General features: G+C 36.2%; 1 protein-coding gene across 1 annotated transcript in view; it reads left to right on the forward strand.

The window, feature by feature from the left end:
• Window positions 1–16046, forward strand: part of ST8SIA4 (ST8 alpha-N-acetyl-neuraminide alpha-2,8-sialyltransferase 4) — a 55466-nt gene that overhangs the window by 19007 nt on the left and 20413 nt on the right. Inside the window, exon 4 of the mRNA XM_056324470.1 lies at window positions 8843–9136. Within this exon, the coding sequence (XP_056180445.1) occupies window positions 8843–9136 (294 nt within the window). The remainder of the gene's footprint in view (window positions 1–8842; window positions 9137–16046) is intronic.

A 16046-nucleotide genomic window follows, 5' to 3' on the forward strand; every position in this document is an offset into this window, starting at 1 on the left:
TTCTTTGAAGTGTCTAGTTTATATGTTACAATGCTTATTTCTCCCATTGGAGTGTTTTTCTGCTAACTCTGTCAGCATGTAGGAGTCAAGATGAATATTTTTGCCATCATTGGTGATTAAATTTTGGTGGGCAAATGCAACTCTTATTTTTCCAGTGTCCTTTGACTTTCATTTTTTGACTTGGCAATTCTTGGGGTTAGTGACGTTGACATGGAAAAAACTCACAGTCCTTTCATAAATTTGTTTTATCCTCTTTTATCCTATGCAAAAAGGAGGATAAACTGTTTGACTTCCTCCCTGACATCTTGGTTTTGTGGGCAGGCAATTGTGATATGAGCAGAAGACAGTGTATCTGTTCAGGAAGAAAAAAAGGACAGACTTCCTGACCTCCACATGGAGGTGTGGTTACTTATTTCAGAAGAACAATTTAAATTTATCTGCTAATATTAATATGTAAACAAGAAGTGATGGAGTAGCTTCTTTCTTCTGTATTGTTCCTTCATCTTTGATGTGGAAAGACAATCATTTGCTTGAATGAAAAAAATTAAGATATTAATGTACTTATGTTCTAATTTTTTTTTGTAGTAATTTGTATAAGCTTTTCTATTCAATTATTTATTCAGTACACCTTGCTTGGAGCATAACCATTGTGCCAGTAAAACTGGATGCTCAGAGCAAGCACATCTGTTGAAAGTGAAGTTGCTAATTTAACGGACTTATTTTAAACATCATTCTTCCCTTAAAAATAGCATTTGAATACATTATGACTAGCTCATTAGATATTTTTCAGCTCTCAGATGTGGCAGCTCTATTTTTGCCCTCTGTCTCTTCCTACAAGTTGTTACACTACATTCAAACATTAAATGAAAGCAGAAGAAAGAGAAAGCCATCATCTTCAGCTGTTCTTGCTCAGTGATTTGGGCGCCTGACAAAGGGGGAGTGCCAGTGTATCTGTTTTGTGTTTCCAGTCAAGTTAGACATGAGTAGCCTCCACCTCAGGACGATCTTGGAGAAGGCCTGGCTTCTTGTGGCCACGTTTTCCCTTTTTGGCTTCACTTCGTGATGTCTTCAGCTGCTGGAAGGTTCCTTGTATGACCACTACTCCAGGCACAGCCTGTCACAGGGCGTGAGCTGATACAGAGATGTCTTCTTATGAAGCTGAATCTCTTGCTCAGTCAGTACATAGCACCTGGTGATACCTACGCTGGTGAGCCACAGTATTGGGAATGCTTCATAGCCATTTATAAGTCCCACTTCGGTGCAGCTTCCAAAGCTAATTCTCAGGTAGATGATAGGGGAGATTTAAAGACCTAAGTTTACAAGGCTTAGGAAACATCAATAAGGAGTGACTTCTGTAAACCCATATAGAAATAGTCAAAGATTCCAGTGTTTTCTTAAATAGTTGCCTGTCAGCATCCAAATGTCAAGCATATAGGGTTAGCCTGACTCTTTATATAATTACCCTGAGGTAAAAGAATAAAATTATTTCAAAGTTGCTTGCTCTTATTGTTGATAATAAGAGCTTTTAATTTAGTAGTTTTCTGAACAGTTTCAAATTCAGGAAGGCTCAACTAATCCATTTGTTCATTGACTGAGCATTTTGATTAAGTAGTGTGATGATGACCAGAACAGTCTTAGGCTAAACATTGCCTTTTTTCCTGTTCTCTGGTTTTGAGTGCTCAAGCTACAGCTTTTTTTCTACATTCCAAACTCATGACCCAAAAGTGCTTCTCCAAAACAATAAAAACAGTGATTTTGCCTGAATTTTTTGAAATGATAATGCAACTTTTTTAACCCTTTCTATCCTCATGGTGTTGCAGAACTAACTGTTTCAAAGTTTTCTATACCAGAATAGTAACACTTCTGTAGCATTTTGGTAATTGCCCTGTAGAATATGCTGTTTACAGACAGTAATGTTTAAAGGTATTTTCATGTGAAAAGGCAAAGATGTAGATCCATTTCTCAGGTCTTCTTACATTAAGATATTCTCAGTATTTCACTGCTGTAAAGTTTTTTGGTTTTGTTTGGTTTTTTACAAACTTTCAGTGATAGAAATTGTTTTGGTGTGAAAGTAATAGTATTGGAAAGAGCAGTGAAACTCTTAATTCATGGGTAATGTTGCGGCAAGGAGTCACAATAAAGAGGTAGATAATGTGTTTTGCCACTGTTTCTAAAATAACGTAACTTTTCTGTCACTTCATTGTGCTGTGTCAGTTGAGGATAACTTGCATTTCAGTCACTGGTGTTAAGGAAGATGCTAGGAAGAATGAATTTAATAATTATCAGTACAGATTGTCGATTGGGCAACAAGAAGTAATGAAGTTTATTAGCAGGTCATGATACAAAAATCCCATCTTCAAACTAAAGTTAAATCAATCATAAATTCAGGATTCTTGTAGACGTGTTATAAAAGGGGTATCAGGTCAATAATGGTATATTTTACATGGCACATTTTAAAAGACAGTTGTGATGCTTGTGTGTGAATAGAATACATAATTATTTTGTACCTGAGCCTCTACACAGCTTGCAGCTGTCATGAGACATTCTTCATTGTGCCATGCAGAGGATAAGGACCTGGGGTGAAGTGGGATATGTCAGAGGATTCCCTGCTAATCCAGATCCCTACAGTTAATTTGAAGCAATTTTAGTTTTATCTTCAGCCAAACAAGTATACAGAACATGAGAGAATCCATACATTTTGCTAATCATTAGATTTGGCAGGGGAAGATATGAGGTTTGTGCATGGGTTTTTTTATACATATGCCTTTTTTGGGTGTATGCATATGTGAAAGTTACGACAGTGGTGCAGCACACCTTCGTTTGAACTTCGGGATGAAATGATGTGCTTGGTATACACAGGCACTACTAGGGTGATGTGCTTCCTGCAAGTTGACTAGGTAGAGAATACTCCAACTGTTAGGTTGTCTGCTGCCTTGAACTCAACTTTTTTTTTTTTTTTCTTCCTCCTAAGTCCTTAAGCCTTGAATTTTACTTTAATATCCAAGTGTTTCTTAAAATGACAAGAATCATTGAATTCAAGATTGCAGTTTTGATTCTTACAGGAATCTGCATAGAAACCTGAATATAAAAGCTTTCAGGCAATTGAGGAAAGAGTGCGCGTTATTGCTACTAGTTTAGATAATGCCTTATATTTCAGAGAGGTTTAATATTACGTCTTCCAACAACAATCTAATTTTCATTTTTGGCTTATCAGAGTGCATGTTGGTAATATTGTGTGGTGGATATTTTTGGCTTTGCTCTACAAGGAGAAGATATAAATGAAACAAAGCATGTCTTTACGGCACTTTTGTGCAGCTTAGGCTTTGGAGTGGTTTCTAAATATTTATTCTAACCTGTAAACCTTAAGTGCGTAGATTGTTAAAGGATTAACAATTATACAGATTCATGGCCAATTCTTGTATTGTTACTGTATGAGGAATATTCTTTCAGTTCTTAGTGTCAAATAAAGTGGAAACAGTACTCGCTTTTACTCAAGCAAATTTTTATGGCTTTTAAATAAAATTAACGTGAAAATACCGATATATGGCCTATGCATATTATGTATTGGACATTTACATGCATATACATGAGCTGTAAACTTATTAGTGACCAAACGTGTTCAACTGAAGCTCTGTGGAATAACTGACTTCTCATTTGAGTCTATTTTGTGAATATGATATCATTATTTTCTTTGTTAAGCTCTGCTCTCTAAAAGACTAAGCATGTTATGGATGTGTTTGGGCCATAAAGGTGTCACAGCAGACCCAGTATTGGTTACTTTGGTGTAAATGTGATATAAAAGTGCTTACTCCATTCTTCAGTTTTTTCTCATGGCATGCAAGCCCAGCCTTTGGCTGTCTGGTTCTTTTTTCCTCACACTTTTTCTGAATATATCCCACTGTAACTCACATATGCAACACATGGTTGTGGAAGAAGCAGGATTGCAGTCACTGAGATTTTTTAGTCTGTGTCTTAGCATCTCGGTTATTTCTACAGATACCCAAATATTATGTGGTATTTCAGATGTGAACTAATTTTTTCCATTTACAGCAGATCTCTTTAGTGATAGCATTGTGGTGCATGTTCCTGTTAAATCTGTTGCTGTCACACTGCAAGCTTGTGTGTGGGAACCTCTGCATTTTTCCTGTGAATATTTTCTCTATATATATTTGCAATTGAGTATCATGAATATATATCAATAGTATGTAAATTACGTGGCCCTGTAAACTTACTGATTATCTAAATGGTGTAATTGATGCCTGATAGTAAGTTTAGACTAACTACCCTGTTGAAATGGCTGTGCTGGGATTTTGGATGTGGTCTGGGCTGATGTCATGGGAAAAACAAGGTCTGCAGCACTAGAAACACCTTATATATTGTTGCATATGATACATTCATAATCTGTGATTGGTAGTATCCCACTTACATAGTTTTGGGTTTTTTTCCGAAACCCCTCTCCCAGATGTACCAGGCTTTGTCTCATTAGAACAGTTCCTGAACACTTCTGCTGTAGATCGTGCTTAGAAGTAAGGGAGCAAATAAAGACTCTTGTTATTCGCTAGCTTAGTGCAAGGGAAAAAAAGAAGGAGCTAGAGCTTCTGATTAAACAAAAATACATAGAATAGCCACTAGCTTGTTAGTTTCAAAGAATACACTTATAGTGAATTTTTATGGGGGGAAAAAAAAAAGAAAAAAGAGGAACTAATGGAAACCATTATTTTGCAAAACTTTTTGCTAGGGCAAGCTGCATTTCATCATTTTTTCTGGAAGCAGTCAATAGCTTAGGCTCAGCAGAAAGAGGTTTACAGACCTTGGTGAATGTGATGTATATTCTCAGTGCTTATATTTACAGCTGTTTGCTTAATTGGTCATCAATCTTCAGTGCTGTCTGTGACTGTTAATTACAAAGTGTTCATATATCCTCAGCGTTAGTCACCTCATAGTAAGTTTGTCCTCAGCTTTGACCATCAGCCTGCTTACTTGCAGGTTAACTAACTTGCAGGTGACACTGAAGTTTTTATAGAATGAATGGAAGATGATGGTACGTTACAGAAAAATATGTTTTGGAGTGATATTTTAAGCATTCATATAGTCGCAATGTATCAGTAATGTGGCATGTGAGAGAGAGGAAGCTCACTAAATTAGTCTTCTTCCTGCTGGATCTGATATAGCAATAACAACTTAAAAGCATGGTTTCATTTGTTGTGTACAAATTCCTAGGTAAAGCTAGTGGTGCAGTCCCCTGCCCCTCCTGATCACTGTTAAGGGTATATTTAGCGTTCCGTGCCTTGCGACAAATGAGCTAGAACTAAAGACTATAACAAGGGCATTGCTATTTCAAAGCTGTTCAGATAACAGGCTTCTTAATTTGACTTAAAATAAGTACTTGTTTATGTGTGTCTCTGAATATGAAGTTTTCTTGAAAGAGCCCCTCAAATTGATAGGAGATTATTGACATTGGCTAATAAAACAGACTTAAAAATTCCAACTGTATGAAACTGTGGCCATAGCATAAAGATGCATAAGATGTTAAGACAAAAACTCTGAAACAGGTAACAAAAATTATTTACACATAGTCAGGTCTATATGCAAATATGCCATAGCTAGTTTTACTAGCCCTGAAACATGTAAGGAAGATTGAGACAAATATTTTAGCGGGACCTTTGTGATAGGACATGGGGTAACGGTTTTAAACTAAAAGCGGGTAGATTTAAACTAGGTACAGAGAAGAAATTTTTTGCAACGAGAGTGGTGAAACACAACAATAGGGTGCCCAGAGAGGTGGTAGATGCCCTGTCCCTGGAAACATTCAAGGTCAGGTTGGACAGGGCTCTGAGCAACCTGATCTAGTTGGAGATGTCTCTGCTCATTGCAGGGGGTTGGACTAGATGACCTTTAAAGGTCCCTTCCAACCCAAACTATCCTATGATTAATTCTGTGATACCTTTGTATAAAATTTTCTTGAACTCAAACTGGAAATAATTAGCTGTTACTAGCAGTTTAGGCTAAGTATTACCGTTTGTCACTAGCACATAAACTCTTGAACTCATGGAGAAACACTCCTGACATAAGTGCTCGATTTACTCCCTACTGAAGAATATGCTGATTTTAATTGATGGGTTTTGGCAGGTGTGTTTAATTTTCCATTTCTGTGAATACATAAATACTCAGTGTTAACACTTCCAATTTAACAAGCACTAGAATAATTTCTTTGAAGGAAGTAACCTCTAAAGAAAATGAGAAGGGGCTTAGTAAGGTAATATGTTTATAACTTGGTCAACTACAGCTACTTTAGCAATGTTTATTTTCTTAACAGAGCTAGAAATATGTGCAGAGTGGGTCTTGTATTCATGTTCTACTAAAATAACAATCTTACTGCTAACAGCATCTAGTTACTTCTTTGAAAACAGAGCCTTTCAAAGTGCACATGTACTTACCACATTATTTCAAACCAGCACAGCTACTAATCCATATTTATGTAATTGAGTTTTTAAAAGATGAAAGGTTAAGAGGTGCTTACTGTTTGGAAAGCAAAATGCCTTACCTGCCTTTAATGTTATAATTAGGTGTCTGATTTGAGACACTAAAGGTTTAAAAATGTGGCTAATATTCTAAAGTAACTGTTCATAGATAACCTTACTGTTACTGTGTGCATTTGGATTACTCATAACTCTCTGAAGTTACACTTGAAAAATCTGAATATGCAGTGTGTTAAGAATTTATATTGCATACGCTGTATACCTTTATAAAATACTGTATTTGATATGAAGTATATTACTAGTGAAGCAGTAATGGCATGTAAGGTACGCATAACTTGTATTTGGTATGCCTGTGGTGATTTTTTTCAGTATTTGGGTGAAATTACATTTATATGCTAGTTTCAAACTATATACACTTTTAAGATTCAGGCGCTGATGCTTTTGGTAGACTAGAAAGGCGCTGTCAAAAGACATGTAATCATGTTAGGACCATAGGGCCTATGTTATATGTGCACATTTTGCATGTGGCTTACAGCTTTTCCAACAAGGTGGTGTTGGTACATCGGTGCTTCTCAAAGTTGGACATGGCAGGATTTGCAATGTCAAGCTCTATCTTATGTTTGTAAGTAATAGATGTTTTCATGCGCATGTGTGTGACTGCCAAAAAAACCACTGCTGTGCAATACTCCTTCATACTTTCAGTCTGTCCCTGAAAGAGGTATTTTCAAGAGCAGTGGTAATTAATTTAGTGAATTTGTTTGGTTAATTTTACGTCCTTGGTTGGATACTTTTTTTCTAGATTGTATGTGACATCAGACTTTTGACAGTTCCAGGTGACAGGTTCATGCATTAAGATTTTTAGAAACAATTTTCAAGGCCAATATTGAAATCAGTGTGTTTTTCTTGTGCCCTAACTACCATTTTCTAAAAGATATTACTCTTAGCATCCTGTAATACATGCAGATGGTTTGTGGAATAGATGTGTAAAGACAGTGAAGAATGTAAATCTGTTCCCTAAGAACACTTACAGCTGCCCACATATTGGAAACTTGGGCAGCTTTATCTCTGAAGAATGTATAGGCTTTACAGTCTTCAGAACATTTCTTTCTGGAGAAGATAGGACCGTTTCTTTAGTTGATAATTACAGAATGAAAATGTTCTGAAGAACTTAGGACTAGGTCATGTCATCCGTTGGTGTTAATCTATATTGCCTTGCTGACTTCAGTTAATTTTATACGACATTGGAGATCTGGCCATTAGAAGATGCTAAAGGATAAGCTTAAGTAAAAAGTTTACTGTAACAGAAAAAATTGCAGAACTAATAGAATACTGTTTATATTAGGAATATAATAACATGCAAATGTTTTGAAGGACCCAATTCTGACATTGCTTCTTAGCATCCTTCACCTCAACAGAGCAGTTTAATAAACTGTGAAAATACTGTTGTGACAGGATACTTATTTGGGGGCATACCAGCTACAGGCTAAATCACTGAGGATGTTGTAGAGGTTATTTGTTTCAGTCAGACCATACTGATGACTGAAGTCCTAATTAATTTCTGAACTGTGTTTTGTCATCTGCATCCAGTGCTGCCCGTGGAGAACACTGCCCCTCTGTGATTTTTTTATAGATAGATATATACATATGTATGTATTTATATAACTGAGGTAGAAAACTGCTGAAGAGAGGCCTGATGAGACCTTTTTGTCAAGCCTAGGAAAAAGGCACAAAGTTGTTGCAAAATTAAACAGACGTTGAGGAAAGTTTAATACTTTTTTCCCAAAATTTCATTTCTAAATGAAATGAAAATACTAAATTTCAAGACATCCAATCAGCTGTAGTGCTAATATAAAAAAAAAATCATTTAGTATGGAGTAAAGTTTTTTTGTCAATGATATTTCAATCCTCTATTGTAAAAAAAATAAATAATGCAATGACCTGTATAAATTATACCTTAATTGACTGGCATGGCTTCCTTTAAGAGTGTGAACTGTTGGTAACATGTTGACAAACGAACGCAGATGAAAGGTAACAGGTGTTAGGAAGCATACTCTTCTTCCTAAGTGCTACTTTAGCTGTCAGTGCATTTTAAAGCATGATGACATGGTTTTCAAATGTACAAAGAACTTTTTTTTTCTCACAGCATTGTGTACATTTAATGCTTTTTGAAAATGTGTCTAATGAGTGCCTTAAGTTGGGTAAAATGCTATGTCTAATCACACCTATTACCACTAGTATTTATTTCTCATGTTAAATTGAAAAAAGCTTGCATGTTCATTTTCAGCTTTCCCTTCATGCACACATTTTTCTGAGTTAATGTTTCATATTTATTTTCATTTTTCCATTAATTTTTTCCTCTTCAGGTGCAATCTAGCTCCTGTGGTGGAGTTTGCTGCCGATGTGGGAACTAAATCTGATTTTATTACCATGAACCCATCAGTTGTACAAAGAGCATTTGGAGGCTTTCGGAATGAGAGTGACAGAGAAAAATTTGTGCATAGACTATCCATGCTGAATGACAGTGTCCTTTGGATCCCTGCTTTCATGGTCAAAGGTGGAGAGAAGCATGTGGAGTGGGTTAATGCATTAATCCTTAAGAATAAATTGAGAGTGCGAACCGCCTATCCATCACTGAGACTTATTCATGCTGTCAGAGGGTAAGTGTCTGGAAAAGACTGGTCTGTCCTTGGCACAATGAAGCTCATAACTAGAACTCTTGGCAGACAGAAAAAAGCTAATGTTAAACATTGAAAGGAGTGTGGTGTTTCCATTATTGTTCTAATGGATTGCATTTATGATAAAGTGAGTTTGTTTGGTAATCAATGTCATCTACTTATTTAGCCTGCTGTAGTACAAAAAACTGAAATGCATTAGCACAACAACTTTTCACTTTTAATACAATTTTTTAAAATATCATTATAGTGATAAATTAATGAAAAAGTAGTCTGAATTCAGAGGATATCTGTTGAGTCATCAAATCAGAGGACATTGAAAGTGCTACATGTCTTCTTTTAGGGAAGACTGTGGAGATAGATATAATTTAAATAGCATAGGCGCTAAAGTAACAACCATGTAAATAATGAAGTCTGGCAGATGTGAAAATAATGAGCTTCTTCCTAAAACGTCTAGGATTTTGTAGCAATCTTTTGAATTTGGCCAGATGCTTGGGCAATTAAAAAACATTGATCAGAATCACTTCAAACATTAATGTAACCAGGTGTTAAATAAAATGCATCCATGATTTGTGCAGACTTTTTTTAATCCCATACTAAACGAGACTCTCAGGTGAAGGCTCCAATTTCTTTGTCACTACAAGTAAGGATATATAGGGCTATACGTAAAAAACATTCAGAAGATGATGGCAATGCAGTATCTGTGCAGTGAATTATGACAGTATGATAATATTCTGCTTGCGTTCCTTAACTATGGTATCTGTTTGTGGGGTTTGGGGAGATGCCTTTTAAAGTATTGGAATAGGCTTGTACACCAGTTTGTACACAGATTGTGTATCTGCCTGAAGAGTTGTTACTGTTACAGCAGCAGAGATAAGCTTAGAGGGGATGTTTGAAATGTTACCCCAGTCTGGCATGAGCGTATGAGAGCAAAACCTAGAATATGTTGTTCTTCAGGACAGTGGGACTTCTGAATGTGCTTTTCTCCTTCTGCCATGTTTCAAATAGATTAATGGCTGTATCATGTGGTACGCTTCTGGCACTGGAAAAAAAACTGGTATGTTCCCTTTTGGAATTTGGAAATCCTTTAAATTTTTAGGAGTTGCTCAGTTTCCGCAGTTGTTCAGATGGTTGTTTTGTTATACAGTTACAATTTAGCTATTTATGGGCCCTGATTGTTTTGCATTTTCAAGTGTTCAAAATGCCTATAACACTTAGATGGGTGTGGTGGTTTACAAACCAGTTTACAAACAGCTGTTCTCATTTCCATCTGCTAAATCTGGGCAAAATTATCAGTTGTGAATGGTAATTCAGAATGTGCAGTCTTTCAGTTGGCTGACTTGAAGGTCCTTTAGGCAGCTTTGTCTTAAAAAAAGAATTAGCACCTACATTGTCTCTCTGAAAGAAAGGCAACAAAAGCTCCACCATCAGAATTGGTTTTGAAAATTAGACTAATACTGTATTTCAGATTGTACCTAGCAAGGGTCATCTGATATGACTGCACAGACTTGTCAGGTTATTGAATCTGTGCTCTAAACTTTAGGTCATCCACTTAAAATCTTGTTTAATCACCTTTCTTTCTTTTTTTTTTTTTGTTCTTATGGGAATTAGCCAAATATCATGATGTCTTTACTGTTCCTTTTTGTAATTTGAGTAAGAACAAAACAAGAATTTATCTTGTTAGACCAAAGATAAATTTTTATCTTTGGTCTAACTCTTGACTTTACAAAGTGAGGTGCCTGAGGTGAATATGTCTTTGTGAGTCAAGTTTGGAAATTATAAAGTTAGCAGTAATACATTTGGAACAAACATTCTTTAGGTTTCTTAGATGGCAGTCTTAAAACACCAGGCCATAATAATGAAGTTGTATTATAGCAGCATTAAATCTAGGGAAAAAGTGTCTTCTCTTCACAGGTTGAATTGCATCTCTCAAGATCTGTTAGGTTTATATGTTAAATGGAATACCATGGTAGTATGAGAAATTAATAAGAAAAAATTGTGATTAAATTAAAATGTACCTGAGCTAAAAATTAGTATCTTCTACAAATAAGTAAGTAACTTAAAAAATAAAGTAAATTTTAAAGCTGCATAACCTGATTATCAAATCAGTCCATTTTGAACAGTAAGACCTGGGGAAGTTCAAGCAAGTTAAAACTGCTAACTTCAGTTTGAAACTAATGGACAGCTCAGTCAGCTGCCACTTAAAATTGTGTGTGCTACTTACATATTTAGTTGTAAGGAAAATCTTCATAATTCTGTATTCTATCTATTGTGCTCATTTTTATTTCAAATTCAGTGTAAACCAGTGATTTATGACCTCTGAAGGGACTGCCTAAAAGGAACTGCTATAAAATTCTCCTTGTTTTATGAATCTGAACTATTTTTGTGTATTTGTTTTGATATATATATTTGTTTGTATATTTGATGCTTTTGCAAGCTCTCTGCTTGCAAGTATGTCTTTGTGACTATGTTAATTGATGACCTAGTGGAGGCCTGTGGTGCTGCAAAACAGAAAGGGTAAAATAAACAGAATGATTGCTGTTGAATGTCAAGCAAAAAACAGGAAATCCACCCACAAAACCTGCACCTTAAAACACATAGTAAGACCCATGCAGAGCACCTAATCTTCTTTATAGGTGCCTAAACATATGTGCAAGACTGTGAGAATGCAAGGCTTATGCTGCTTCTTTCAGCCTCTTAAGCTGTAGCAGGGAGATGGAGTTTGATTTATTGATGAAAACGTGATAATGAAAGCTGAACTGCAAGAAGGTGGGTTTTGTAGGCTGTCTGACTTTACACAAGGAAGCTACTTGCATCTGCAACTTTCGTATATTGTGAGCATTCTCAGGTAGTTGCATCTTTGTGCTTGAATGTAACTCAATGATTTTCATTAAAAGCTACGAAAGTTTAAAGCAGGCACATGGGAATGTAGCATTTACAGTCACTGTGCTGTATTAATACTTCTCACATCACCCCAAACTCCTCTTAAACTCCATACAAGTAAGTACTCACTACTTTTGATTCTGGTTTTTGGTTGGTAATTCCAAAGCATTCTGTCTTTACTCTTTATTTGAATACGCATAATTTTGCATTAAATAATAATTTATATGAAGGTAGTTACAGCTGGTTTAAGTTAGACTTTAATGATAAGAGAATCAGTCAAGAAAGTCAGTGTGGGTCTTATGTTGCTTTTTGTATCTTGAAACCCTCCCAAATTCATAACGACTTAAACACAGTGAGATTTTTGTTAGACCATGCCAAACGCATAAATACCAGGAGGGTCTACTAAAGAACTATCCTCAATTTGAAAGCATATTCTTATGGAGACAAATAAAAGGTGCAATTTTATGTTTAATAAGCTGAAAAATTCCATTAAGTTGTTTTGGAAGACTTATGCACCCGTGCTGTTTTTCCTATACCACCTGTAGATGTGGTATACCACAGGGCTATACCATATCCATATCATTCAGCTGGTTGAAATGAGGCTTTTATTTGAAACTTCAACATACTATATTGCAACTACATGACTTCATAATCTAAAAATATAAAACGCTCTGCTAAGGCCTGAAAACTGCATAGAAAGAGAAGTGTCTATCCTAAAAAGTTACATTTATAAAGTCATCTTTTTTTGAGGAATAAACAAATTCCCATTTTTTTAAATTGGTATCAGGAGTTCTTTGAATTAATCCACCTAAAATTTTAGTAAAAATGTAGAAATGTGGTATATTATGGGCTAAATCATTTAGTAACTAGTCATCAATAAAGTAAAGTTCATAATTCTAACCTGACATATTAAGTACTAATAGAGATATTTAATGCTGAAGGGCGCAGGCTCATGGCCACAAAGTTTGCAAAGTATTGTCTCAGTTCCTTTTTGTGTGTATCACACTGCTAAATTGTTCAGGCAAAATTGGCTTTTCCTTCATCAGTTTTTAAAGCAGAAGGCATAGGCAGTTTCTAAAGACAGAAAATTAACCTTCTTAGACTTCTTTTCTGATCTAGTGAGGCCAGATTCTGTATTACTATGTACTGTTTTATGTAAAAACAGGGCAGTTTTGCTGCAATCACATATGGTGCTGAAATTCTCACTCCTATTTTTCCTCTTTTAATGAAAGACACTTTCTGAGCAGCACATAGTATTTGGGAGTTGATTTTGGTCAGACAGCAGCATAATGACTATATTCTGAGATCATTTTGAAAAACTACTTTTTTGGGGGTCATAAAAAAGGTAATGTGGTATTGAAAATAAATCTCTCTTACGCAGATTTGATGCCTTATTTAACCTCTGTGAGTGATGGCCACTTCTCTAGAATCTCAGGCATTTGAAGTTTCAGGAACAGATTTTGTAAATACTAAGTCCAACATGGTAACTACTCTTATAATCAGTACTACATTGTAAGTGGCTGTTGGAGTCAAATGTTTTACTTCAGTAGGATTAGATTTTTTCATTTTCTTTATTTTGCTTTTGTACTTCTTGATCAGTGAGTTTGTATTTCAAGTTAGAATATGGGATTTGGAAAGTAATTTGGGGGCAGCTGCATGATTGTTTTCACAAAGTGTTTCTAAAGGCTGGTTTATGGAACTTTTTATATAATTGTGCACTTACTACTGACAAAATAATTGAGGTAATCAATACATATAACAAAGCTCAAGATGGAACTAAAATCTATAAATGAAGAGCTTAATTGATTAAAGGATGTATTTGTTTTCTAATGCCACTGTCAGGAAGGTTAATTATAAAGTCATTATAATAAGCAAACCACACAACTATTTTTCTCCCCGCCCCCAATTGAATTTAACAACAAATTTCAGAAACTTTGATTTATTAATGGGCTTGAGGTTTAATACTGAATTATTTCATTAGGATTACTTTAAAAAATATTTTCAAAGTGAGATGATAAGCCTTGATGTGTGGACAGTGTCTGCACAGAGACCCTCAGCAGCAGCATGCTAGTGGGAAGTGGGTGGAAAGGCAGGCAAACAGGAACTGAGCCTGCTGGGATCAGAGTCCGCATCTTGGTGTGTGCTTCCACTGGTGGCAAACAACCAGACCTGAAAGTAGCATCAGCAGATGCTTTCTGCTATGGGTCCTGCCTTGCAATTCCCTGGAGGGAGTAGATAGGGCTCCTGAGACTTAAGCATGTTTTTGGTACTTTAGGTGGAGGCCAGAGTTAACTCCGAGAGCCTTGCACAGCTGCTGCTCTCCCGCTTCTCTGGCGAGTATCTGTAGGTAGCTGCTGAAGAGGCAGAACACCATCTCCCCGCACTGCCAAGCAATGCGGTCTTTCACAATACAGTAGTTTTCTGAGAATTTTTTCTCATGTTTCCTCTCCCAACACCACAAAACAAAATTCTCACGCTCATCTTTGTGTGTAGGAATGTTTTCTTGGCTGTCTTTCCTATTGGAGCCATCTCATGAACTACTAGTCACTCAGCAAAAATATAAATCGCTTCACATGATTCCTTCCTGTCTTCTGGGTATGGAACAGTCATGTGGACATCCTGTGGGATTTGCCTGTGCTCAGCTTGTTTCCTCCTTGATACTGCCTGCAAAAAGAGCAGTATTAGAGTTGATCCTGCATTAAACATGGCAGAATTCCCACTGAAATCTGTTTTCCCTGTGTAAAGAGTATGCTGTGCCTATTTATGGTCGCTTTTCAGTGCAGTCTTTTTATTAGTGAAAGCAAACAGCTGTTGTTTGCATGTAGTGACCTTTTACACAACTTCACCATGGCTCCAGAGTCCTTTGCTAAGGGAATTACAGAAAAAATACTTGGAGAAACTCAAACATGCAGAAATCAAATAGTTCTTCAGCAGCTCTGTGCTAATAAAGAAACAATTGCTGGGAGCAATCTACATTGTAAACACTTCTGTTTCTTTTCCTTACTGCTAACAGACTTTTCTCCTTATGCTAAAATACATTTCTGCAGAAAAGACATTTTGGAGTGCATGGATGAATAAATAATTACTGTAGAAAGCAACGTAAAAAGTGGCCATTAAGCTAAAAATATAATACTATACTTAATATAAAATGATCATGTATTTTGCATCATGTCATATAAATATGCAAAGTATTAGGAGAAAAAAGAATCATGTTTCCCTACTTTTCAGTGGAGTACAGTCCCATTCTTCATATATGTGGATCTTAAAACAGGAGTTCTGTATTACCGTATCCTTGTGCTCCTGCATAACATCAGTAGAGCTGGCCTTGTTTGGTAAGTTATACAAACAAATGGGATGCCACTTTTTTTTGTTCAGAACTTAATCTGTTGTGTGAACCTGTTCAGATCTCAGGATCCTGTCCTAATAGGAGAGCAGGAGGTGGTTCTTCCATTCCTGAAGTGGCTACACTCCACAGTTGATCTTCCGGCCTAGCCGCTAATTACTGGGGCTGCAGGATCTGTGCACCTCATGAGTGTGCCTCCTCATCTGTTTCTCAGGATGAGCTTTTATTTCCTCTGCACAGTATCTCCTATTTTATTGTGTTTCAGGAAGATTTAGCAAGGTCTGTCACAAGATACGTCACTTTTTGGTAGAAAGGAGAGCATTTGTGATGGGAGCAAATGGTTGGAGTAGAGGAGGACACAAGGAGGAAACTGAATATGCACTAAACTGCTTTTGATATTTTACATTGCCTGGTCCATTCTGCAAGTAGGCCATGAAAACCTGGTCATGATTGTAGGGAAAGAACCTTACCTTTTGATAATAAAATTCTTTGGTTTGGGTGGGTGTTTTTTCTGTTTCTTTTGCTGTGGCATCTCCTTTGTTCCTGATTGTCAGCAACATATATACTTAAGAATTGTAAAACTTACTCTTCTAAGTTTGGATTTCAGGTTTCAACTAGATGAGAGCAAACAGAACTAGTCATAAGAAAAACAGTAATGAAATCACCCAT

Source organism: Falco biarmicus, chromosome Z, assembly GCF_023638135.1.
Source record: "Falco biarmicus isolate bFalBia1 chromosome Z, bFalBia1.pri, whole genome shotgun sequence".
NCBI classification, from domain to species: Eukaryota; Metazoa; Chordata; class Aves; order Falconiformes; family Falconidae; genus Falco; species Falco biarmicus.